The sequence below is a fragment of the Mycteria americana genome, chromosome Z, assembly GCF_035582795.1.
Source record: "Mycteria americana isolate JAX WOST 10 ecotype Jacksonville Zoo and Gardens chromosome Z, USCA_MyAme_1.0, whole genome shotgun sequence".
NCBI lineage: Eukaryota > Metazoa > Chordata > Aves > Ciconiiformes > Ciconiidae > Mycteria > Mycteria americana.
The window spans coordinates 35,932,629-35,960,187 of NC_134396.1; the positions used below are offsets into that span (position 1 = coordinate 35,932,629).

A 27,559-nucleotide genomic window follows, 5' to 3' on the forward strand; every position below is an offset into this window, starting at 1 on the left:
TAAGATCTGTAACTCAAAACATACAAAAAGCCACTGCAAGAAGTAGTCAACAGCATTCCTACTACTACTTCCTTTTTTTTATTCACAGCAAAGGAGCAGTAAGTAGTGCAGTGGAAATGTTGGCTTAGTTAGTCAGCCATTACTGCTCCACGGCTAAACTCAAGGCAGTTAGGACTGTGCATCCAGACACATACCTGCCACAGAACAGAATACATATTCAACCATACTTTTCCCACTAGACAACTAACATAAGGGTAGCAGTAAATAAAGGGTAACGGCTAAAAGAACCAAACCAAACAACCCACCACATTTAATTGGATCAATATTGAAGCTAGAATTATTTTCATACAGAATATATATTACTGTGCTTTATGACACTAAGTCTTCTCAGTTAACATTTCACAAATGTCTATGCTGCTTCTAATATGAGAAGCATCTTTTATTGAGCTGTTAACTTCTTTGAATTAGCTTTTCAGCTACCTATACTACCACATTCAGTCCCTTTTGTATCCTGCAGATGTGAAAACAACCAACCAAAATGTGTAACTTGTGGATCACCAACAAAAGCACAGTGAGACTTAAAGTGACCTTGGTACCTTGTCACATTATTTCATTATGTGGTTACTACCCTCGTACAAAAGAGGTTGTCACTCCTGGTATGACTGAAACACCTAGGAAGGTTCTCTGCAGCCCTGCATAAGCCAGGCTACGTTCCTTTTAAACTCATGCACAACACATCAGCATGACGGGGGTGGGGGGGGATCACGTAGAGTCTCTACTCAGAAATCTTATCTAATCTGTTATTTGACCCTTAGTGATGATATTTATCCCTTAACAAACCAGCACTCTTCTCTGTAACTCCGCCTGTTATGTGTTAAAAAAAAAGACAGCTAAATACGTAAAGCAGGAAACAGAACTGCCTGCTATTTCCTTGTAATATGAACAAAATCCAGACAAGGACAGCTATTTCCTTATTGAGTTTCCAAGGAGAGGCTACCCTTGTGCACAAGTTCCTGTCCACCTACCAGACAGTCCAGCTGGGAGACAGGGCTCTTGTTGCCAGGCTGGCTGATGTCCCAGACTTTGACGCACCCCTTCCCACCCGTGTACACATGTCTCGTGGGGTTGCTGATGGTAACTGCACACACAACTTCCCCGTGGTTCAGAGTGTTGATCTGACGGGCATGGCGGGGGATTCCTGGACCGATGAGGGCATCAGGAGGGAAAGGAACCGGCTGCATCTGACCATCTGCAGTAACGTGAAAGGAGTAGGCTCTTTTGGGGAAAGGAAGGAAGAGAGAAGAAAAAAAAAAAAAGTCAGCCAGTTGCAGCACTATAACGCAAGAAAAACACAGTATTTTTTTTATTTGATTTCTTTGCCAATCTTTTCCTCATGAAAATCAGAGCTACAGTGCCAAGTAATACAGGTACATGAAACCTCAGAGGGAGACAAGGATTCACAATAGATATTTTCAGCTTGCCTCACCTGAAGTATTCATGCAGTGGGGAAGCACGCTAAATTCTACCCTTAACTCTACGGACCGAGGCCATGGCTGCTATCCCTCAGCCACCTGGATAATCAAAAGATCTCTCAGCCCTTGGTTTCTAGCCAGCAGTTCCAAGTTTCAGCACCACCAGGTCCTGCAGCAGCAATCCCTCACCAGGCACTACTCTAGCCTTCTTCCATGAGGCTTGCACCTGTTGCCTTGCAGTAGCACTAGCCAAAGTTCAACTTTTGCTCCATTTCTGCACCTCAACTTTAACATCAGCACCAGCTGTGCTCACATGCCTCTCTTTCCAGCTGGTAACTAGTGCTTTAAACAGAAAAAAAGAAACATGCAGAGTGGTTGCACACACCTTTCATTAGAAAGCTGATACCATCTTCTCATAATTATGTTTTCTTGAGTAAGTATTTTGGAAAAGCTGAAAGGCTCAGTTTCCCAGGTAGTTTTGGCACTTCTGTAACACCTTTTATTTGTATTCAGTGCATGATTTCAAGTATATGGAAACTGAGGGTTGAGGAAGTGAACCCTAGCACTGAATAAAAACACTCCTCCTTGGAGAAGGTACACAAAATTGTTTCCTCATGTTCACTGTAATGTTTAAAGTCAGCTCTACTCAAGGACCAGGGCACAAATAGCAGCTAACAAAGGTTTCAGGTCCAGGAGGTTTTCTTTGTTTGTTTTAAATAATAATGAAAATACTACTGCAAAAGGCTTCTTTTTGTTATACTGGTGAGCTCCTTTTTTGCTTCTTCTGTTTCAAGCACATCCATAGCTCATGTTTTTGATGCTGCTGTTACATTAACAGCATTCTTCAGGAGGCCAAAGTGGATAAAAAATAGTGAGATATGAGTATCCTTTTTTTTTTTTTTTTTACTAATGAGCTACAGTCTCCCTAGTGATACCTTTATTTTTCTAATATATTCTTGTGTTCAGAATTGCCCTTTCTTTTCCAAATGTACCTTCTTCCTCAGAAATCTTCAATCACTGTAGCTCAAGTATTAGTATTGCATCCCTCGTCCAGGGACCCAACAATAGATAATTCAATTTAATCTTCTGTTCTGAGCTCTGAGCTAGTATTTTCAAAGTACTTTATTGCATGTTTCCAAGTATTGCACAGTTTGAAAGGAAGGAACAAACAAGATGCCTGGATTCATAACAGACATCACAAAGCAACTGAACATGCCCAGGAGCAGAGCAGAAGATATTCCTTTAAAAAAAATAGTGAGAAGTGGAGAGGTGAAAGAACTCTGCAGTTCTTTCGTGTGGAAGGTAACAGTGGAAACATTCACCCCATGTAATATCACAGTTTTCTCAGAAGGGAAGGGTAAAAACTGGTTAACAGTAACTGCTATTAAACAAAGAAGAAATTAATAGAGCATGTACGTGCAATTCCTGTACCTCATTCATGTTTCATGGTTGGACATGCGAGTTGAAAGCCTGCTCAGAGAACACTCAGAAATTGAGGATGAGTGAGTGCAAAAGATGACAAATCTTTTTTGTCGTGGAAATGTCAGGAATGGGAAATGCGAGATAAGAAAGGAAGTGCAAAGTTCACTCCCTTACATGTATACAAGATGCACAGTATATCAAATGTATTTCCTCCCATGGGACCCTTTCTCTTTTTTGTATGAAGAATTACAGCAATGATAAAGGCTTAACTAGAAATCTGTATCATTTCTGTGAAAAGTATTAGAGACAGGACTGTCCCAAAGTAGTTATTCACTAAACAGATGAGACACAGGATGGGAAAGGGAAGCAGAAGAGGAGTGGCAACAAAGACTGCTCGAGGCTGAACAACTGCTCAGGTTCAGGTACAGAATCCAACTAAAGAGTCATAGCACTTAAGAGGCTGAGAAGCTGGGCCCCATCCTGGGCTCCAGATCAAAGCCAGTTGCAGAATATTTGTTAGCAGTAAGAGTACACAGAACTGCACAACTTTGAAGTCTCAGCCTGCCCTTGCTTTTATCATGGACAGAAGAAAAACAATTAAGCAAGTATTAAGCAATTTTTTCCAGCGTGTTTAAGATGAATAATCCACTTGTACCTGATTTTTTTTTAATGGAAGGTTACAGCATAAATGTTTTGTTCAATTCAAAATACCTAACTAATTGGTGTTTTGAAATGCTTCTGTGCATACACACAGCTTCTCAGTTCTTGCTGAGATGGGGTGGGAGGGAGACAATAGGAAAATTTTTCAACTGCTTCATGCATACTGTAGAATTACTATGACTATTCTGCTCTGAAACACCAGAGATTTACCCAGTGTACTTTAAATCTTGTAGAATTTTACCAGTATGCCCGTGTTTTTAAAGTGTGGTTATACAGATCATAAGAGTAGTCTCTTTTTTTTATCATCATGATCAGGCATTTGCTTCCAAGACTGGTTGGTCAGGACTCAGGATGACTGAGTTTGAGGGCCTAACAAACCGGCCAGCAATAGTTTCTTACAAGCCAAGACAGCTTTTTCTACAGTGCAAGTTATCAGCAATCCACTGTGTAAAGAAATGGCTACACATTGCCAAATCCCTCTGCCCCTGCCAAGACAAGCACACAAAAAAGTAAATGTTCCTGTTTGCTTGAAGATGTGTGGCATGTCACGCTAACATTACCACTGTCAGCATACTTATGTGGTCTAGTAACTTGTATCTACTCAGTATTATGGCATAACTTTTCATTACACATACTTTTTACTTTGAAAAAACTTCCATCATTTGCAAGACTGACACTCCCTACACAAGGAAAGCTTCTGTCTCCAGAAGAACGCATCACTGGAGACAGCACTGCGAACAACTATTTGCAGCTCAATCACTGTTGTCCTTGGCTACCTCTCCATCAGGTCACCATGACAGAGGGCCTACTCTGTTACTTCTGGGGAGGACTGTACTTCCAACGCTACACCTACAAAGCTGTAGGTGTACTTACATGCGATTAAGAAATGACTCAATTTTTAATGTACTAGATATAGTCACAGGCCTGAATTCTCAAAACTGACAAGCATTTTGGTTGTCCAACCTTAAGAGTCAATGGTAAAATTTGGTAAATTCTTGAGTTCTCTAAAGCCCAAGGTATTTCTTGATAGGCACCCCTTGCACACCCATCTTTCTCCTCAACAAATTTCTACTGACATCTGAATTCTGTAACACTGCAAAAATGTAATGTGCATTTTTGTCCTTTTACAGTGATCTTTTAGAACTGACAGCGTACGCCAGAAACTGCTGTTCAGCTTCGTGATGATCATGGATTTCTGTCTCTCTCACAGCATTCTGCCTCTATGAAATGACTGGGTTCCATGATTATCCATCTTTGGTCAAATGACTGTTAGCATTAAGATAGCCCTTCCTCACGTTGGGATAACAACCACAGCGAAATAGTTCTTATACAATGCAATTACAATTTAATATAAAACAAGCTAAGTTCATATCAATTAATATGTAAATATAGACTTGTAATGAATTGTATATCATGAAAAGAACAGTTATAAGACAAACTTGCATGCCTTTTATTTAGGAAAGAGTTCTGAGAAACAGTATACTGTCACTTATGATTATATTCTGAGTAACAGAAATAGTCTTCTGATCTATTGCATCCAAAGACTTCTCTCCATCCGTGTCAAAGTAATGCTGAGAACCTGCAGAGTTCCTATACATTACAACATAGTAGGTGATACTAATACAACACAGTTTCTCAGCTTATATCTGCTAATTATGGCCCTCCAATTTCCAAATAAGTATCAAGTAAGTATATAGTAAGTAAGTATCACCTGACACGTTGAGGAGAGTTCAGAATAATAATTCACTGCTCAACAACATGGCAAATCAACTAAACTACCTAACTGCCAGCTACTCTAAGTATTCAGATTGATATAATGCATGCAATTCCTGCCTACTTAAAGTACCATGCCTTAATTAAAAAAAAGCTTCCACTTCATCCTTCCAATTCAAACAGAATTCCTTAACTAGCACAAAAATACCCCAACTGCAAAACACAAAAGCAGACAGTTCCTTCTACTGATAAGTGCGTTTTACCTTCAGCTCTTCTTTGTACTCCAGCTTATTTTTAGTTGTAGTTATCACAACAAACAGTGAGTATCTGAGTATGGTGTTTCATTATATAGGACAAAATGCCAAGAAATAAGGATAAAGGTATTTGTAGAGAAATAACAAAATCTTTAACTTCATACATGTCATCAAATAATTCTATCCAGAGATACAAGGTGGGGAAAAAACAACCTGTTAGTCTAGAATATAACAAAATTAGCCTTCCTTTAAAATATTCCTCATTGTATGTTCATTGAACAAGTGTGAAGATCAGGAGAACTGAAATCTTTTTAATTTTTGCCTTGAGCAATTCCAGAACAGTATAGTATTCCTTTCCAAAAACACAAAAGAAAAGTTGGCTTATAACTAGAAGTTGAAAGAGTTAACTTTTACCACATGTAATTTCCCTCTCCTACTAAAATGAGAAGTGTGTATTTTCAGATCTTCCTGATGTCTAACACCTCATGCTTCAATTAAAACCACATTTGAAAAAAAATACTGAGAAATGCATTTGTTGTCAATGCTACCATTAATTCACAATTTTAGACCCAGGGAAGCAATACTGTGGACATAAATCTTACCACTGAGCTTGAAAATCTGTGTTCAGCGCACAATCCAACTATTAGAAGGTGTAGTTCACATCAAGGAGAAATCCACAAGAACATTAACTTAATGACTTAAAGCTAAAGCTTAAAGACTAAAAGCTAAATAGGTACCTTGCTAGAAAGGCTATGCAAAGCAAAAAACATGATTACAGCAACACACCAAGAACTTATAGTCCAGGGCATAGTTAAATGTATCAGAACAACAGAGTGCAAGACTCAGACACCACATGTCCATGTCCAAAACTAGTATTGATTTCCTGCCCCCAACCTAAGAGAAAGATAATTGTTGATTAGGTGATGGCTCAAGGCAATCTGGAAGGAACACCCCACCCCCCACAAAAAAAAAAAAGAAAGAGAACAAACAACAAAAAACCCCACAAAAACAGAAGAGTTGCTAAGAAAAGAACAATTTACCGATGGGAATTAACTTTGAAACCAAGAATATAAAAACTTTTTATGCACATTCATACACACATATAGATATCAAGTCCTTGTCCATAAAATTAATTACTGAACTACAAACAGCTGAAGAGAGAAAACAACTAATATGAGATCACATGTGTGTACACCAAAATATCAAAGTAATATGAAAAACCTGAAAAGTCTCATAGGAAATAATTTAAGAAAAAAAACCAAACCACCCACAACCTGCTACCAAATGCAAAGACTAGCTCATTTGTATAATTAAGAAATTGCTGAAGACACTTTGACTTTCTAGTTAATTGCTACCCAATTTCCCAAGTACATCTGTACCACTGCTAACAAGGTTAGACTTCGCAAAGAACCAAATGAAAAGATTCACATTCAGGAACACAAAAAGGTGGTAGTAAAGTCTTACAGTTGATCAAGTTACAAAACAAGGTAAGCAAAAGACAAGCTTTCCAGACAACAGTCCCTTGGTGAAAGCAGATAGACAAGTAGGAGTGGGTTCTGAAGAAGCTACTAATTTTTCTAACAAGCTAGTCATTAACAGACCTCAGAATACACAGGGGTTAAAGAAAACTGGGTGCTATCAGAAATGCCATTCCTTTGCAAAGGAAGGAACTTAATTTTCTCTTGGAAGAAGGGCTGGGTGAAAAAAAAAAGCCCTTGGCATAACCACTGATAAAAATGGGCAGTTCTGAGCATACACATATGGCTGGGGATTCAATAGCTCAGTTTGAAAATTCTCTGTACCAAGTGCAACAAGACTCAGACTAAAACTCCACATCTCATAAAACAAATTCAATGCAGCATCTTAATTGCACAGGAAAAGGCAGATTTTGAAAATAAACTAGGAGTACTCCACTAGTTTGCGTTATATAATAACCCATGTACTTTGTACAGAAAATATACAAGACTTGACTGATGTAGGTAAGAGATACTCAGAGATGCTGCAGGTAGCAGACAGCACCTAGCTAGCTGTAGCCAAGACTAAAACAAGAGATCACTCTAAAGCTGTCAATGGAAAGATAACAGATCAGTTTATGGAATTTTAGGTTTGCCTCACTTACAATGAAGATAAGCAGTCACTTTAGAGGAAATGACTCAGTCCAAGTAACAAGACCACAAAGAAACATTACAGAACACATCAAATCAAGTGGAGAGTAGGGAGTATTGGCTCGAGGCTGACTTGGGCATAGCAATCACAAAAAAATAGAGTTTGTGATTCTTGGAGAAGTAAGGATGGGGGGTCAGCAGAACTGCTACCTTGGACTTCTGGAGGGCAGATTTTGGCCTGTTTAGGAGACTGGTCGAGAGAGTCCCTTGGGAAGCAGTCCTGAAGGGCAAAGGAGTCCAGGAAGGCTGGACATTCTTCAAGAAGGAAATCTTAAAAGGTGTGGGAGCAGGCCGTTCCCATGTGCTGAAAGACGAGCCAGCAGGGAAGAAGACCAGCCTGGCCGAACAGAGAGCTTTGGCTAGAACTCAAGAAAAAAAGGAGAGTTTATGACCTTTGGAAGAAGGGGCAGGCAACTCAGGAGGACTACAAAGGTGTTGTAAGGTTATGCAGGGATAAAATCAGAAGGGCCAAAGCCCAATTAGAACTTAATCTGGCTACTGCCATAAAAGACAATAAAACATGTTTCTATAAATACATTAGCAACGAAAGGAAGGCTAAGGAGAATCTCCATCCTTTACTGGATGCGGGGGGAAACAGTGACAAAGGATGAGGAAAAGGCTGAGGTACTTCTTTGCCTTCTTTGCTTTACTCTTTAATAGTAAGACCAGTTGTTCTCGGGGTACCCAGTCCACTGAGCTGGAAGACAGGAAGCAGAATGAAGACCCCCATAATACAAGGAGAAATGGTTAGTGACCTGCTATGCCACTTAGACACAAGCAAGTCTGTGGGGGAATGAGGAAGTCTACTGAGGGAGCTGGTAGAAGTGCTCACCAAGCCACTTTCAATCCTTTATCAGCAGTCCTGGCAAGTTGGTGAGGTCCCAGTTGACTGGAAGAGAACAAATGTGATGCCCATCTACAAGAAGGGCCAGGAGGATCCAGGGAACTACCAGCCTGTCAGTCTGACCTCAGTACCAGGGAAGGTTATGGAGCAGATCATCTTGAGCGCCATCACGCAGCATGTACAGGACAACTAGGTGATCAGGCCCAGTCAACGTGGGTTTATGAAAGGCAGGTCCTGCTTGACCAACCTGATCTCCTTCTGTGACAAAGTGACCCACTTAGTGGATGAGGGAAAGGCTGTGGATGTTGTCTACCTGGACTTCAGTAAAGCCTTTGAAACCGTTTCCCACAGCATTCCCCTGGAGAAACTGGCTGCTCATGCCTGTGAGGGCCGTGCCCTTCTCTGGGTAAAAAACTGGCTGGATGGCTGGGCCCAAAGAGCTGTGGTGAATGGAATTAAATCCTGTTGGTGGCCGGTCACAAGTGGTGTTCCCCAGGGCTCACTATTGGGGCTGGTTCTGTTTAATATCTTTATCAATGATCTGGACGAGGGGATTGAGTGCACCCTCAGTGAGTTTGGAGATGACACCATGTTGGGCGGGAGTGTTGATCTGCTTGAGGGGAGGAAGGCTCTACAGATGGATCTGGACAGGCTGAATCGATGGGTCGAGACCACTTGTATGAGGTTCAAGAAAGCTAAGTGCAAGGTCCTGCACTTGGGCCACAACAACCCCATGCAACGCTACAGGCTTGGGGAAGAGTGGCTGCAAAGTTGCCTGGCAGAAAAGGACCTGGGAGTGTTGGTCAACAGACGCTGAATATGAGCCAGCAGTGTACCGAGGTGGCCAAGAAGGCCAATAGAATCGTGGCTTGTATCAGAAATAGTGTGGCCAGCAGGACTAGGGAAGTGATCGTGCCCCTGTACTCAGCACTGGTGAGGCCGCACCTCGAATACTGTGTTCTGTTTTGGGCCCCTCACTACAAGAGGGACATTGAGGTTCTGGAGCGTGTCCAGAGAAGGGCAAGGAAGCTGGTGAAGGGTCTGGAGCACAAGGCTGATGAGGAGCAGCTGAGGGAGCTGGGGTTGTTTAGCCTGGAGAAAAGGAGGCTGAGGGGAGACCTTATCGCTCTCTACAACTACCTGAAAGGAGGCCGTAGAGGGGTGGGGGTCGGTCTCTTCTCTCAAGTAAAAAGCGATAGGATGAGAGGAAATGGCCTCAAGTTGCTCCAGGGGAGGTTTAGACTGGATATCAGGAAAAATTTCTTCACCGAAAGGGTTGTCAAGCACTGGAACAGGCTGCCCAGGGAAGTGGTTGAGTCACCATCCCTGGAGGTATTTAAAAGCCGTGTAGATGTGGTGCTTAGGGACATGGTTTAGTGGTGGACTTGGCAGTGCCAGGTTAATGGTCGGACTTGATGATCTTAAAAATCTTTTCCAACCTAAACGATTCTATGATTCTATGAATCAAAGTAGGCGATCAACGAAGCAGTGTGAATAAAGTGCTGAAAACGCTAATTAAAAAGATTAAAGAAAAACCCACATAGACTGTAATTGAGCTATGAAATCCCAGGATACAAAGTATAGCAGCATACTTGCACTGCTTTTATGCCTTGAATAGTGCAGCAACTATAGCTCAGCCACAGAAAATTTCTGACCGAACAAAAATAGGTTTTCATAACTTATAATATAAAATGCTGCCACACATTACTAATGGAATAAGTCATTGAAGGCTTATGAGTATAATTGTTTAAAAGTAAAAACTTACAGCCACTGGATTATGTGATCTCAAAAAATGTTTTATATAAGTATGTCAAATTCTACTAAAGTCAGCAAGAACAAGGCTGACCCTTATTAAAAGACTGTTTTGAGAACAAAGCCTGTTCCTTACTGTACTAAATTTAAATACACCACCATCTGATACATAACACCAACTCACTGAGCCCTCACTTCAGTAATCTTGTCAACATACCACCAACTTTTCTTTAAGTAAATCCAAGATTTAACAGCTTTCTCACACTGCCAACAGATAGCTAAGTCTGTTCTGAGAAGCACGGTGGATAACAACGAAAACATATTCAGGATGGCTTTCCTAATCTGAGTCTGCTGCTTTCCTACTGTTATGGAAAAAGAGTAGAAGAAAATACACACTTTTTTGCCTGTAATCCGGTGTACTTTTATGGAAGTTTGCATGACTGACGTTACAACATATCACTTCAGTTTGAACAGGAGTTCAAACTGAAGGCAAACAGAAATATGTGTGTATATAACTTTCACCACAGTATGTCTTAGACAGTATCCTAGAAGTAAGTTTCTGAATTTTTCCTGAAACTGCAAAAGGAAAAATTAAACCATGATAGATTGAAGAAGACAGTATGTAACAGTAACACCCAGCATAGAAGTGCAAAGTGTTAAGTGAGTTTCAAAATTATGTTAAGTATCTAGATAGAGAGAAACTAACTGCAACTTTCTGTTGAAAGAGAATACAGGACTGAATGCCAAGCACAAAGGGACAAAGAACAGGTTCTAACACAGTGTCGAAAAACCTGTTATAATTCTCTCTGCACCACTCTCTCCAAGAAGAGGTTAGTCAAATTTGCAGTCTATGCTCTGTTTGTACCTGCATAGACTAGTTTTCCAGAAATACTTAAATAATCACATTTTTTAAGCGGTCATACATCCTCATGACTCTACTGCACATGGATAAACTCAGTCTCAACAGTCTACTAAAGCGAAATTACGGAAAAATTTGATGTATACTGTTTTGGTGAAATTATTTTATTGTAAAATCAATAAGCCACAATATCATACAAGTATTTTATTTAACCACCTCTTCGTCAATAACTAAAACTTTTAAATAAAAAGAACCTGTTGTGAAAGTTATCCTACATCTATGTACCACCTGCTGCACAACTGCTTCATCAGCCTTTTGCTCTCCAGCTGCACACTTGCACATTTTAAAGAGCTTGCTCCATTATGCAAGGTGTGCATCAGTTGCTAAAGCAACTGCTTCAGATACCCACTGTGATCAACAGTTGCAGGCTCTCATGCCTGATAAAACAGGTGCAACGAGTGTGTGAGTGTGCACTAACACATTTATATGCTCAGTATAGTACGAAGTTTAGTTTCAATATGTTTTATCTTACATACTTTACCACTGTCTAAAAGTCTGTAGTCCCCTTAACTTCCTCCAGAAAGGAGGAAATAAAAAAACTTAAAGTACACCTTCAACAGCTCTTCCTCGGAAATAGGTATATGCACACCTGTTTAGGGACATGACAGCTACCATTTAAGAATTTATATGCTGCACCTCTTACCAGGGAGAAGTCAAAACAATCTCTTGGGAACAACCAGACACTACCCCCTTTGGAATTCTCGTTCACTGCCACGAAATAACTTTATTCTGTCTAGATATCGCAGATGTTACCAAAATGTTAAAAGTTACTTACGGTTTTCCCCCAGGAATCCCTGCTAGATTTGGAGGGATTCCAGGTACTCTCATGTGAGGAGGAGGATCAAACCCAACCTGACAATGAAAAATGAATTAATCTCACACTTGTAATTTCTCATTCAGCAAGCCCCTTTTCTTCACCCCCAAGATATTACGCATTTAACCAAAATGTGGGTTTTACCCACATAAGATAAGTGCCTGTCCTTTCATAGCCAGGGAAAAACAAGACGTTTTCCCTAGGCATGCTTCTGCTAGAAGTATTCATATGTGAATAGAAAACCAATAAGGTATGTCATGCACTCACACCACTGAGCATAACACAAATACCTCTATGTTAGCACAGAGCTAGCCCTGGAATTAGAGTCCATGGTGTGTTGGCATGTAGCCACACGAGTGCTCTTTTAGCTCTGCAACAGCTAGCGCATACCATGCAGGCACAGCATGGTGCTGGAAAGCAGCTTCAGGCCCCAGCTAGAATCTCTGCATGGCTCCACACTGCACTGTGTGGGCACATCAGCTGAGATCTCTCTCACAGAGCTGCACTGCAGGGTGCAGTCAAATTTGTCTATAGCTTAAATATACTATGCTCTCTTTACATACTGCAGTTCCACTAAACTTTTATATCGTGAATAAATATGTACATCGAGTAATCCAAACAGAAATTCTGGACCAAACAGACTTAGTTTTTCTTCTGAACACTATACCCAAGTTAAAATTCTTATTGCTTTAAGGAGCGCATATGCTATTTAGAATTTCCACATTTTCACATAAAAGTCCTGCTTACCAGTTTGAAAAAAGTAGCCATATCTACAATAATGAGAAGATGACAAGCTTAAGTCCAATCTTGCAAATTTACAAGTAGGTAAGCTTTTCTATGCATAAAGCTGCCATCAAGCTCATGTCTGCAGAATCAGGCCCCTAGGTTACTCTGCTTGACAGCAGCTATAACTACTATGCTCCATTTACTTACTACACCCACAACAGCAACTATTCTTAACACACCTTATCACAGAGCTCCAAGATATGTACCAACCAACTTATGTTGATTTCCACAAAAAAACAAACTACAAGGACAGAGACATAGATAAAAAAGACTCCTACATGCTTCAAGATTAATTTGGTATGTCTGTACGGAACACAAATCTGGTTCAGCAAGAGAAAAGCAGATGTCCACAGCACCAATGAAATACTTTGTAGCTACCAAAACCACCTTTTCATTTAAAGCATAAAATAATTTTTTTGGCATTTATTAACCAGTCAAAGCACTGGTGAAGGTGAAGAAAAAAAGAAAACATAAATAAATACACCGAGATTCTTTGTTTTCAAGGTGCAAATTTGTTTCTCCAGCCACACAGCAAAACCAAACACACAGTGAAGCTGTCAAGCCTCTGGCACTCTTCTCAATGAACCACAACTCACATGACTGAGATTGCATGCAACGTATGGCCTACCATAGGAGATCTTCCATAGGCAACCACAGCAGCTGCAGCAGCAGCAGCACTCATCTGGGGTGACATATTGTGCAGACTGGCATAGGCTGCCCCTGGACTGGTTAACTCTCCATTCATGCCAGCGTGAGGTACCATTCCAAATGGAGCAGGGTATGGTCCTGGTACTGCCAACGGTGTTCGCAAACCTGCAGCTATGGAATAATGAAATCAAGTAGTTTTATTTATATATTCCTGCATACAGAATATATTTTTTCCCCTACAATACCTAACCTTCCCCTCTCACATAGACACACTGCCAAGAAACATTGCCATAATTTATCTGTACCACCACCTCTTTTCACTCAGTGTAAATAAGATCTACTGAAGTCTGAACTTGCTGATTACTTCTAACAATCTCTTCTAACATTACCTATTTCCATTTCTGTAATATTTCCCTGTTTACATTAATCTCTCCTTTGCCAAATTAAGCAGTAAAGCTGACAGACATGGTTTACACAGCTCATGTCTGAAGCAACTGTGCTGTACCAGCCTGAATAGCAAAAGTAAACTTCCCCCTGCATTTGTCAAGATTTACACTGCAGCAAATATTAGCAGACTCAGACAAAGAGCTGGAGACGAGATTGCATTCAGAATAAGTACCAGAAACTTCTGAGAAGTCTTTTTATATTGCATTCAGTCTCTGGATTGTTTGCAAAAAAGATAAAGACAAAAGTAAACAAAGAAGGATAAGAGATAGAAAGATATTCAAACTCTTGATAATCCAAACATCTGCTTCTCATCAAGCCCTCTCTTGATATCAAGAACAAAGCAATAAGTTTAGTTAACATTCGTACAGAACTACATACGTAAAAAAAAGATTAATTTTGGAACCATAAAAATACGTGAGGTAATGCATTACCAGCTTGGTTAACTAGAGGGTCCATTGTTGGAGGCTTGCCAAGGCCTGGACGAAGTCCTGGAGTTGCACTAGTGCCTGGGGTTGGCACATCACTTCGAGGAGTTGGTGTGCTGGATTTCAGAACAGGCGTGCTGGCTTTTTCATGCTGGTATCATTAAACAAATTAAATGAGTATTATTTTTAATCCAGGCCATATTATACAATTTATCACAACAGCAGCTGGGATGCTGGGCACCTACTACCTAGTCCCTCAGCCAATTTTCATAAATCCACGCAATGCTGACAACATTAACTTGTGAGAGAGAAATGCTGACCTTTTTGATTGCTACTAAAATTAAAATAAGAAAAGAAATGTAGAAAGTTATTTTTCCTTATTCCATTGGCATGAAAAAAAAAGTCTGAGCTAATTTTTTTTCAGGACAAGACAGTATGCATGACCAATTTATTTTAGCTTGAAATCATTACTGTCTCAATTATTATTGGACACAGCAAATCTAAGTACAGAAACAAAATACCACCATAGTTGATAGTATCAAAAACTTATGACACAAAAGTTACAGAGAATCTGATCAAATTATTAGTGATACTGCAGGAAAAGTTTTTAAACAGTAACAGCTTATTTAGAAGACTTTAACAAAAGCTTGGAGAAGTTCTTAGTGACTATATACAGACTATGTTAAACCATAAGCTATTGCTCAAGAAAAAATAAACAATGCCTAAGCGACTCTTGTACTTTGTGATAAATTTGCAACTCATTTGACAGAAATGTAGGAAATACAAAAAAATCAAAATGAAGAAGAAAATATTGCTGAGGAGTAAAGCTGAATAATACTGTAAAGGTCTGGAAAGAAAGTAGTCTGTTTTAGCTTCAAATGTTTAAAGCCATCTACTTTCTGCCACAAGTAGTTGCAGGAGAATGGAGAGCTAGACTTCACAAAAAAGAAGAACATTTATCTGCACAACAGACTGCTACCCACCAAACTCATTTCTTTGGATTTGAGGGAAGTGGAACTTCCTGAAGAGGCTGTAGATGCTGGACTGCTAGAGGCGTCTTTCTTCAGCAGACGAGTTTTATCTATCCCATTTTCACGTGGTGAATGAGTAGGACTTGCTCTTGGGGAAGAAGGATCCTAAAACAATGGGAAGGGAAGAACAGCACAGAACCATGTCATGGGTTGGTACACAAACACCACTAAGGAGTCTATGGGAAAAAAAACTAGAAGAATTTAAGCAGTAAGTTCAAATGACAAGACATTTTGTTATCTCTATAGAAAAAAAAGCTGAAATCTCTTCATCAGTTTAGAGACATAAATAAGTTCATATAGTAAGCAATCTGGTTTTACTTTACAGCACATGTAACCATAAACTGTTCCAAGCATAGAGCTTGCAATCTAAGAATACCTAAGTACAAACTAAGGCAAGCGCGCACAACACGTGGTAAGAGCAAGAAAGACCAACAGTAACTGCAGTTAAGCTTACACTGTTTTTCCATGTATGTTCTCCATGCGCTGCTAGTGACAACAAACATTTCAATAATCTCTTTTAGGCCATACAAACCTTGCTCATCTCTATCTTCAGAAGAAGAGATAAAGACGTATGCTTTATATGCCATAATATCTGTCACTTCTTTCTAAATACCATCTGCAATTGCCTCGCTACTTAAATCTACAGGAAAAACTGAAATGACCTCTCAGGTAATTTTCTTTCTCTCTTCCAGAGGCACTCTCTTCATTGACTGTAACCTGAAATAGCCAGCCCAGCAAGCTACAATGCCATCAGAGCTCTCCAGGTTCTCCATGCTCCTTTGGCTCATGAGAACTGCAGCCGGGAGGAAGCAGTTCTCACAAGAGGGCACTAAGTCTACTGATTGATTATTGAGCAGTTTCATTGTTAAGTAAGGGCTTCTGAAAGGACTACTAAAATCCCTAGTTGGGTACCCATTTTTCTACTTGGCTGACATCATTTGGGCACTTGGAGCTGCTGAAGACCCTTCTCTGTCAGCTTCTCTCCCTGTGCTTTCCACAGAGCAGAAACACCTCGCTACCATATTCAGGCTTCCTAAATCTCTTTGTTGTATGAAATAAAAGATGAAGAAAAGGGAAGGCCCATCCCTTCACCTTGATGCCACTGCCACATCTCTGCCCTGGAGAAAAAAAGTGGCTACAACCTCTGGCAAATTTTGTGAACTGACCGACCTCATTCTGACTTCAGCTGACTTCATTCTGAAAACCAAACATTTCTGGAAAATGCTGTCTTTAACATAGGACGTTAAAATACTAATAATTTTTAAGGTACCAAAAATGTTTTTAATAATACTCCTACTATTAAATACAAGGTTAGGTATTGTCTTCCTTTTTCATTTGAAGTAGTTTGAAAACTTCAGCCCTTCACCTGCATCTCACCACAACCCTCTCCACTACAGAGCAGCTGTGAAGCATCAAAATGTAACTGCAGAGGGAACAGACCTGGACAAAGCAGCAGAAGGAAAAGCCGAGAGGACAACCAGATAAAGCTCAGAGGAAGACACAGTAACTGCAGAACTAACAAAAAGGAGAAGTTGTGAATATTTTAACATATCCACACAGAGGATTCTTTTTCTTCTAACATCTCAATGCACTTTTCCTTTAACCTTTGGGCAAACGTCAAGACTACAAAAATGAAAAAAGTTACCTCATTGGATACATCTACAACCAAGTTATCGTCACTCTTGTCCCCATCACTGTCCTATTAAAAATAAATAAATATAGTGTTCATTTCAATTAGTACATTAAGAGGCCAGAGAGAAAGACTACGCATCTACTCAAGACATTTTTTTGGTTTTTTTTTTCTAAACAAAAAGCAAACAGCCTTTCATTAACTTAATAGCAATAGGGAAAACAATGAAAACAGGAACACAACACCTTATTTCTGCTTCAATAATAAAACCCAAGTAAGGTGGAACTAGTTGAAAGGCGGTGGTCTCACCATCAGTGCAAGATGGTCCAAACTCCCTCCTTATTAGCATGATAAACAGTGTTATAACTACTCCTAAAAGAGAAACTAATTCTGTTCATATGCTAATCTTTTGTGTTAATCTTACAGAAATTACTGCTTGTGCATACCTAAAAAAACAACACATCTCAGAAACTGGAGCTTTTTGGCATTTGTTTGATGAATCAACTTCCTCAAAGTGATAGGACAATTTTTCTCCTTTTCAGGAAAGGAAAGTTTTGAAATTGAAAGTTCTGGGGAAGAAAAAGCTTCAGAAATGCCAAGGCATTTCAACATTTCTGCCTAACAAAACCAAAATACTTTGACATTCCTAAACAGAAATTTTTATTGTGGCTTGTCAAGCTCCATTTTGACTGTTTCACACAAATCTGTGTTCACCTGGGCTGCTCTAGTGCCTCACAATAGCTGTTACTCAAGTGCCTCCTGGTGCCTATCATCAAAATGGGCTGGGATCCCCCAGTAGAAACATTCTATGATACACAGTGGCCTAGTGATTTCCGCAGTGCACCATGGCGGTTCAACCAGAAGGTGAGTCTGGACTCAAAACCAAAAACAAACAACAACAACAAAAAAATCAAGTGAATGACAAAACTTAAAATTTTTGTGTGGGCAAGTTTGACATTTCCAATAACAATACTTTTAGTTAAAAAGTTTCTAGGCAAACAAATCAGACATATAAGATTGCTCAAACTGTCCCCCATCTCTTGCTTCCAAAGTGTCTTGGACATCACTCTTAACACTGGCAGACAAAAAGTAAAACACCAGTTCCTTCCTCTCACTTCAGGCCATAAATGTTTAAAAAAAAACAAAACCAAAGACCAAAACCAAAAAAACCCAACAGGTAGTTTCAACCGTTCCCTTCTGCTTTAGCAGCTGAATATTTCTCCAAGAAATACTGCAAACATATTAGGGACCCAAGAGTGTCACCAAAGACGTAATGGTGTCTCTATTTGCCTCTCTGGAAGCTGTCCAACCGAAGGGTGCAAAAGGAGAAGGAAAAGGAAAGCTTCAGCCCCGGTTATCTGTCACCTCTTGAAAAATATGAAGCGCCCAGAAGGCAAGAATAGGTTAGAAGACATTTGAGCATGTGGGAGCACAGTAGGTGGGACAGTTGTTCACCAGAAATACTGCCCCTGAGGAGGGCAAAAATAGCTGCCAAGCAATGTTTAAGTGCACTCCACTGACTTTGTCATCTTGGGAAATAGAAATTTACTAGGACTATCCAAGGCATCTCCTATAGGTAGTATTAATATCAGAAGATTCTCCTCACTAACACGCCCACAGGTTGAACAGGTTATGCAGGTCTTAATATGAAAATTAGTCAGAACTCAAAAGGAAAAAAAAAAAATTGCATGTTGCATCTTATTTCCAAAAGCAACAATTCCTACAACTCGCTTATCTCCCTTCTGACAAAAGCAGTGCTTCCTTGTCCCTACAAGGGCCTCATCTAAAATGAGCTTGAAATCAGCAGCTCTGTTTTTGTAGAATCAGGGAACCTTTAAAGAGAAAGATCATCTTCCAGAGTAGAATAAATCTGGAACTTTCAAACATCCTTGTTTTGCTCAATTCTTTATTTTGATGCTGCCTTTACCTGTAAAATGCATTTCAAGCAAACAGAACCACACATTTAAAATGTGGATTAAAACAAACTGCTTCTACAGTGCAGTAATATCCTTTCCGTTTCTTTCCAGTAGAAATACAAGAAAAATAAGGAAGTTAAGCTTTTTTTTCCTTTTTTTTTTATATCAAATGTAGCTTAAGAACATGTAATCTTCAAATATTTAAAATGAAAAATGCCCATAGCATATCAAACCCTCAAAGTTGAGGGAGTAACATGGGGAAGTTTGCCAAACCCTTCTGTAATCAAAACAAGATTAGAACGTGGTGGAAATACAACTTGCAAAACCGTAACAGTACTACACTACCACCATGTGCAGAAGGGGAAAGTAACCCCATCTACTGTCAGTAGCTCCGGGGATATCCAATAGCTGCTCATGGATATTCTGAGTCCAAGTGGAGAGAAATGACCCTACCAAATACTGAGGAAATAAAGTGGCACCCGATTTTCTCTTGGGTTTCAGTAACCAGGAAGTAATTAGTGATTGGATTCACATAAACCAGACAATTTGCCACATTATTGCTATGTCAAAGAATATCTTCTGTTAGATTTACGTTCTGCTTTTCAGTACTACTCTTTTGCACCAGTCCTAGTCTCTAAAGCCTGTTCAAGTATCATCCTGTGATTTGGCTGAGCATTTAGACTTGAAGTTGAAAGCCTATGTGAACCTTCTGAGGTTCACGTAAGCCACACTGTTGTACTGAGGCGTCATTTCGAAACAAAGCAACAAGCAAGCTAGTAAAAAATGCAGAACACAAACTGTGAACTTCTTATATTTCCATTTGCTTTCTGCTGAAACTGCTGTATCAACCAAAAGCAAACTTTAGTAAGTTGGTACAGCCTCATAACATATGCAATTTGCAATGGTAATTATTACTTAACATGGTAATGGCTAATATCAGAAAAATGTACTAAAACCCCCCAAATCAACAAAATCCTCCATTTCAAACAAACCTGCAGGTTTTAGAGCACTCCAGAAAGGATCTCTCCCTCGAACTCCCAGAAATGTCCCAGAACTCCTAGAAATGTCCCAGAACACTTGTGAATCCCAAACAGCTACTCCTGGCTCATTATTCCCTGTTAAGGAGTATTACTTGACAATAGCCCGAACTATTGAGTCACTACTGTTCCCACAATATGAGTAATGGTCTCTCTGGCACATATGTTCATGTACTACATCAGCCATAGGAAACACATTGCCTTGTTCTTCACAGGTCTTTTACTCCTCATACAAGCACAGTATGCGCAAATAAATTAATCATTTCTTTGACACAGATTTGCTTACATAGTGGCTGGAATCCTTATCATCCACCTTTCTCTTTTTGATGTCATTGGTATATTCAGGGCCATTCCTGCGTTTATCTGTGCTTCGCAGACTGTCCGGGACCAACAGAGAATTACTCTGTAAAGACAAAAAACAAGGTCAATCAAAAATTCCTTTCAAGCTTCTTTCATATATGCTTAAAAACTCAAACTGGATGCGACAGATGCTTTAGAAATGTGATACCTACACAGTCTTTCATTCCATTTAATTCAACTCAAAGTCTTCCACGCAAACACGTGCAGCTTCATGCATTCTAAGAAGCTTGGCTTTTCATTGTTCAACTTATCAAAAGTTTGGTTCACTTGTCAGTCACCATCTATTTAACTAATTAATTCAACTGAATTTATTGTTTAGGAGAAGCAGGCTTGGTGCTTATTCATGAGCAGCTAACAATGATTTTTTTATTTATTTAATATAGAGATCCCATATAATAAAAGAAACTTACTAAATATAATCTGATTGATTGCTCACTTCCAGACCATCATAAATAGATGACGCTTTGGTATGTCTACACCTCCAGGCATGGATAGATATATGGCAACTTGCAGTTAACTCTTAAAATAACAAATATTTACCAAATAAGGTTATGCAATAATCATTTGTTAGCCACAGTAAACTCCAATTGGATGCCTTCAACAAATGTATTGCAAACAAAGATCAAATATTTTTACTTCCAGCATAACATTCACTACTAGTGTGAAATTAAGGCTAAAGTGTTATTTAATCAGACTTGATCTGAAAAACTAAGGCCAACACACACACACAGAAGATAAAAGCAACAACTAATCTTTTCCTCAAACTACATGGACTGTTTTCATTCATGCTAAGTTATGCTAAGTACAAACTGTTGACCCAACGAGAAAGGCATTTTAGACATTTTTCAGTCACATGACAATTTGACATGCCTGCAATTCCCATCTCCATCTCCGTTCCAGCTAAAGCATTAAAACGTGTTACAATGAGTTCTTTTAAGTGCAGGATTAGCATATGCAAGAGGGCAATTTGTTCAGTGATGTGTTAATGCTGTGAACAATACTGAATGAGTTGAGAAAAAAATCTCCTTTCACAAAGACCTGGTAAGCCTAGTTTGTAAAAGCCAAGTACATGCTTACATAAATAAATATATGCTCACATAAATATATAAGTAAATATGTATTTACACGCATACATGCATCTCTCACAAGAGAAAAGCCTAATACCTACACATATACTATAAATGTAAGCCCTCTAAGGAAATACTTAGATCTATCCAAGAGCCAGAGATATTTACTCTTAATATATCATAAACATATACTAACAGCCAGTGAATGGTGCACTGAATGGCTTCCCCTTTAAAACCCGAGGACACCACAGTAGTTTTGCTCAGACATTAATGTTTAGTCCCAAGGAGAAGGAAAACAAAACAGGGTACATAAGACCATCTGAATCCTCTTTTTCCTACTTCAGAAGCTGCACTTTAAAGCCAACTCTAAGCTCTTTTATTCATGACTATTCAAGCTAAACAAATGCCAAGGGGCTTACATAAAGCATATAGGAGGGTCTAATGAAATTCAATATAAAGAATCTCAAAATAATGTCTTTACCGCAATGTTTTGCAGCTAAAAGGTGGGCTTGTTGGATCACTGAACTAATTGCCTTGACAAATAGTCTGAATTTAACCCCTCATCTCCTCGCAGATGCACAAACTCAGGTATTCACTAGTTTGAAAAACATTAAAACTCATCTTCAACATTTAAATATTGAATCCAATCCATCATGTCTGTAGCAGTCGAAACATCTTAAGAAGCAAGCTGTGAATTCAAACTTGACCACAGATTTGAGTACTGCATATGTTTTTTCTTAAGGAGGAAAGTCTTTTAGTTAAGAGACACTTCCCTTAATGAAAATAATTAAAAAAAAAAATCTATTTTACTACTGAAGAGCTTAGAATAAAACAATGAAGGCAAATGTAGTAAAGTGAATAAACTCAGTTTCTCATTTGAAATTGCCAAAATTAAGTGAGTAACAGAAAGGTGGCAAAGGGGCAGCAGCTGGGAAAGATTTAGCAACTCTGCTATTTGAAGTTACTACACAGAAGTGTAGGGAACAGCTTGCAAATTTTGGCATCAAATGTGTGTAACTACAACGGCTGATATTTTTTTCTGGTTTAATGTAAAGTCTACCTAGACAATGCTGACAAAGTTCTGTACAGTTTGTCTTGTAGAATTTCAATACTGTGAAACATACCTAGAAACTCCTAGGTATACCTAGCTCCCACTGTGTCCTAAATGCCAAAGATTATTAGATTTGATTTTTCCGCAAAAGACTGATGGCTTCCTTATCACGTAAACATATAATTTTAATGATAACCCACAGTCCTCACAAGGCTATTCTGGAAAACGTCTTCCCTGTGGTCATATTTACACTGCCTTTCTCTAACTTACCACATTGATTCAGAGCACTGTTCTCTGGAATCAGAGCACCCACACTAGAAGCTGTTGTAGAGCAGCTTATTTCACAATAGCTATACTGGCAGTTGCAAATAAGATCGTGCTGTAACTTTGGCAAAATTTACCAGTAAACTCAATAATTAAAAAGTTACTGTCTTGTTTCTCTTAGGAGTACAAGGAAGTTCTAGCAGTTGTGACTAAAATGAGGTAACGTACAGCTTTTTATGAAAAAATAGCTTGGTACTGTAACCTACTACCATAATTCAAACCACCAATTGTGTAAGATTTCATTCAACAATATGAAAATATGCATCTTTTTAAGTAGTGCATATACTAGATACAGAACGCTAAAGTAACAGGGGAAATAAATAAAAATACAAACAGGAACTGGGAAAGAGATGATCACATAAGCCTTGGGCTATTGACATCTCTTACCAATGTAATGTTAAGGTTCAGGGAACAGTGAGAACAGCCTACTAAAAGCCACCTTTCCTCATTTCAGCTCTGATAGAGTTTATATTTGCTATATGTTCACTATCAAGCATAGGGCCAGCTACAAGACAGCAGCAACAGCTTCACAATGATAGAGTTCTCCTTATCTTCTCTTTAAAAAAAAAAACTTGTTTAGTTCTTTTACCAGGCCTACTAACATCTGACTTATTTTCAAAAGTAGGACAAGGATTTTTATTTTAGCTATGATGTTTATATATTTTTTTTAAATAATACTACAGACATTTTCAGTTGGGATTGATCTTCAATAATAATCAGTTTGTACAAAAAGGGCAAAAAGATATATACATGCATAGTTGATTTCCTAAAGAAAAACTGCATGACACCAGTTTTCATTTTGTCTTAATTTCAACAGACTAGACGCATGATTGAGGATAATCCTTACTTTCATACTAGGAGTTCAATTTATTAGGGATTACCAATGCAACATCTGTAAATCATGAGTCTCAGATCAGAACAAATGGTCAAAATCAACTCTATCTAAAAGTTTTCTTTTCCTTCTGATAATTCAAAATTTATTCACATGAATTCCTTTTCTTCAAGTAAGTCCTGAAAGAAGAAAAAAAGCCCAATGTAGCACCACTTGCTGTCAGAATTACCAGACTGCATAAGGGCTGTATACCAGGCAACTGGGATCCTAAAGCAACTTCGCTGCCAGCAAAAGTTAAACACTGAAACCACCAGCAGCAAATGTGAAACGAAAACCTAGTCATGATGCACAGAGAGAAGGCAGATTCCCTATTAGGAATATAGTGCACATTATTCAAATGCACTTCTTCAACTGCCATGCCGTTCCCCATAGGAACTGCTTCCAAACCACAAGTATGTGTGCCAGAGGTACAAGCTGAGAGCCCACAGTATCTCATTTAGCCCCAGTTATAATACGGCACAGACAACTCACTAGAACACACAGAACTGACAATTAACTTTATGCTGATCATTACAGCAATTAAATAACGGTATTTACATCACATCTGTGCTCATGGTTCAACTACACCTGGTCCCAATTAAGATCTTCTCTAGTGCTGGGCTCCTTATCCCTCCTGCTCCCCTTTCCCCCAAAGACACACACACACACACACACGCTTGCTCTGTGCTTGGCCATTCACTGACTTGCTGTACATCCAAACCAACTGCACCCACCCGCCATTACAGCCAGTTATTACAGCTGACAACTTGCGCTTGCCCGGATCACCAAGCAGGGCCACTGTGTTTATTTAACCACTACACTGGACCTGTGCTGCTGCACCACACATGAGTGCTATCTACAGATATCCATACGTAGACAGGAACAAATGCAAGCCCTTGTTGAGCAGGCGAAATAGGGTCAAGCCTAACATCTACAACCAAAATATAAATTGCTCAGCAGTCCCACTGCTCATTGTCAGGACTCACTGATACGAATATAGTGGACATTGGAAGAGGGACAAGCGCTTAACCATCCCCCAGCAAGACACAAGAAGGTTGCACTAGAAGTTATTCAACTCAAGAATCATTAGCTTCCATTTGTTGAACATGCTTCTTGCAAGCATGCACATCAACAACCCAAAAGCTGACTTATAAAGTCAGGAGGTTTTGTTTAAATTACCAGCAATGGAAAGCTACTGACTTCACCCTCTTTTCATCCACCATTTAAAGTTCTATTTAGACTAGTATGTTCATATTAGGAATAAGGAAATCTAGAAGCCTAAATGGATTTGAGTCATTCTGCACATCGACTCAATAATCAGAAGACATTAACAGAGAATAAGGCTTCTGTCAATTTCAGTATTTTCTAGCTAATGTTCGTCAGTCAGGTTATCCATAAAAATTTATACCAGATCACCCCAATCCTCTTGTCCTTCATCATCAGCCTCATGCTGCTTTGTATCAGCTACAAAATAAACTGCAACGCAGCATCCCACAGCTCTTCTGTGTGAGCAACTCCTGCTGAAACTAATTTGTGGTTTGCATCCATAAAGACTGTAAGATTTGACTTATTTTTAAGTTGACAGGGCCAGTAAAAATAAAAGATATAAGTGACTAAGAAATTCAAGTTTTTCAATTATAAGCTATATAATGGAAAATAATACTTTCTCCACAAAGGCCATGTGCTACACTGAAGGTACCCTACATCTTTATGATCCCCCCCTCCCCCCCATTTAAAAGAATTAAAAAAAAAAACAAACAAAAAAAAAAACCAAACAAAAACAGCTTCCATATAAAACCAACCAAAAAGTAACATTCAGTTGACAGGGAGGGGAAGAATAGGACAGAGAGCTAAGGACACAGAATATTTTTCTGCTGTAAGAAAAGAGCATTTGCTTTACAAAACAATAGCAATATTTATGCTTGACAAAGAAGGCAAAAAAAAATTCTTGGAAAATTTACGAGTCCTTCTTAAGTCTTAAAAAACAAGCTCAACGTTTTTCATGAGGACAAAAGATAAACACGAACCTTAACGTAAATCCCAAGCAAATAATGAAGTGAGATTTCACTGCCTACAAATTAATACTGATACAATAGAATACATCAGAATATTTGCATTTCTATGCTGTCCAAAGAGGATACTAGAACAGTGGGAAGACAAGTGATAAATGAACACCTGAGGTGAGTTTGAAAAATGTTGCCAGTATGTTCCCTAGAGAAAAAAATGTGGACATCAAAGTTCTTTCATGTTGATGTCTCCCAAAACTTTATTAAGCTTCAGTTGCAAAACCTGCTTACTCTGCCTGGCTTCATTACCTGCAGCCAGGCTGTGTCACAATAGTAGGGGTGCCTGTATTCCCGCAATAACGACTCAGTTTTGGATGGTTAGAGCTACATCAGCCAAAACCCACCTGCCATTATCCATGTAGTCCTATAATTTAATTTTGAGCAAATAATTTCAGCAGTTCATGTATGAAGTATACTATTATTACTAACTTAAATGTTATGTATTTCACAAACATGAATTTACAAAGAGCCTCCTTTCATTTTACTTCCTGAAACTTTAAGTAATACAAAAAAGAAAATTTAGCCCTTGCCATTTAGATATAGCAAAAGTAGGTAAAATGGACACTGACCACAATCAAGAATAATGAAATCACTACATTTATACATGTATAAATACATGACTCCCACTGCATTATGAAGTATTTCTAAATATACAATAAAAAGCTTGTGACTGCTTATTTGCCTAAGAAGACATTCAAAAAATAAAACCAGATCTCATTTAAAAATGGATATGCTCAAATAACATGCCACAATACGCTTTAACTCAAAGCTATGTCAAAAAAAGTCAATTTAAAACCAAATAGCCAAGCGCTAAATTGTAATCTTTCAACCTTGCACATTTAAAGCTTCTATTGATGATACTAGAAGGTCACACTGACATATTTGATGGAAATCATACTGTAGAACTGCACAATAATACCAAATATCATGGTTAATTTAGGTAACTAACAGACAGCATGGGTTTTGGTGTCTTGGATGATGAAAGCAAGCCTTTGTCAGGATTTCCGGCAGCACCATTACACTTAAAATGTTACTCTGAAAATCAAATTGATTTTATCTTGGTGACCCAGATGTTATAAAGTAATTTGCAAAATATGAGCCTACTGCTCAGTTGGAACCACATGTAATAATTAAACAGACCTGCTGGTATGCCTTGTGTACTTGTGACCAATTTTATATTATCCTTAAAAAATATATTTTAAATTAAAAAGAAATACATTTAAAATACAAGATAATTAGAGCAGTTCAAAGAACAAATCATTCCCAGCTGATCATTTTAGCCAGATTTGGACTTGACTATCACTTGAATTATGATTCTTTCATTGAAGATATCATTTACTGTTAAGTCAAGATTCTAATGCAACACTGTATTTAAACAATTTTAAGTTCAAGTTTAAGTTCACCTGTATTCAGCTATTAAAAGTTTAATTTAATTATGAAGTATTATTCTCTACTGGGACCAAAAAGAAACTATGGCCACCATAGTGTAGTAACCTGAGCTCAGTACATCCATATGGCAAAGTTATTTTATGAAATAAAGCCTCAGATTGTTTAAAGGTTACTTAGTGGTAAACCCACTAAGTAACATATAGTAACATATAGTAACATAATAGTAGCATAAAAAAGCCTACTATAGCTAATAACCAAGCAATCATGAGTTACACGTATGGAGACAGAAGTAACTGCAGCAACAATTTTATGTACTTTAATGAAATAAAATTGACATATATAGTAAACCAAGCAAGTGATATTGCAAATATCCCACAACACAAAAGCTGGGTTTAATCTTTGACGGTTCTCCGTCTGCAGGCAAGAACCATTCTCAGCTACAAGATGAATTCAGAGTCCAAACTTCACAACACTGTGAAGCATCTGATTTTAAACT

The 27,559-nt window shown here is 38.7% G+C and overlaps 1 protein-coding gene across 2 annotated transcripts in view; it reads right to left on the bottom strand.

Annotated features, from left to right (window-relative positions):
* Positions 1-27,559, bottom strand: part of LOC142421610 (transducin-like enhancer protein 1) — an 87,055-nt gene that overhangs the window by 14,357 nt on the left and 45,139 nt on the right. For both annotated transcript variants that reach the window (XM_075526440.1, XM_075526441.1), the window contains exons 9-15: positions 20,222-20,338; positions 16,998-17,051; positions 15,305-15,457; positions 14,328-14,472; positions 13,430-13,620; positions 11,977-12,053; positions 1,026-1,275 (exon numbers count right to left, since the gene is read on the bottom strand). In XM_075526440.1, coding sequence (XP_075382555.1) covers positions 1,026-1,275; positions 11,977-12,053; positions 13,430-13,620; positions 14,328-14,472; positions 15,305-15,457; positions 16,998-17,051; positions 20,222-20,338 — 987 coding nt within the window. The remainder of the gene's footprint in view (positions 1-1,025; positions 1,276-11,976; positions 12,054-13,429; positions 13,621-14,327; positions 14,473-15,304; positions 15,458-16,997; positions 17,052-20,221; positions 20,339-27,559) is intronic.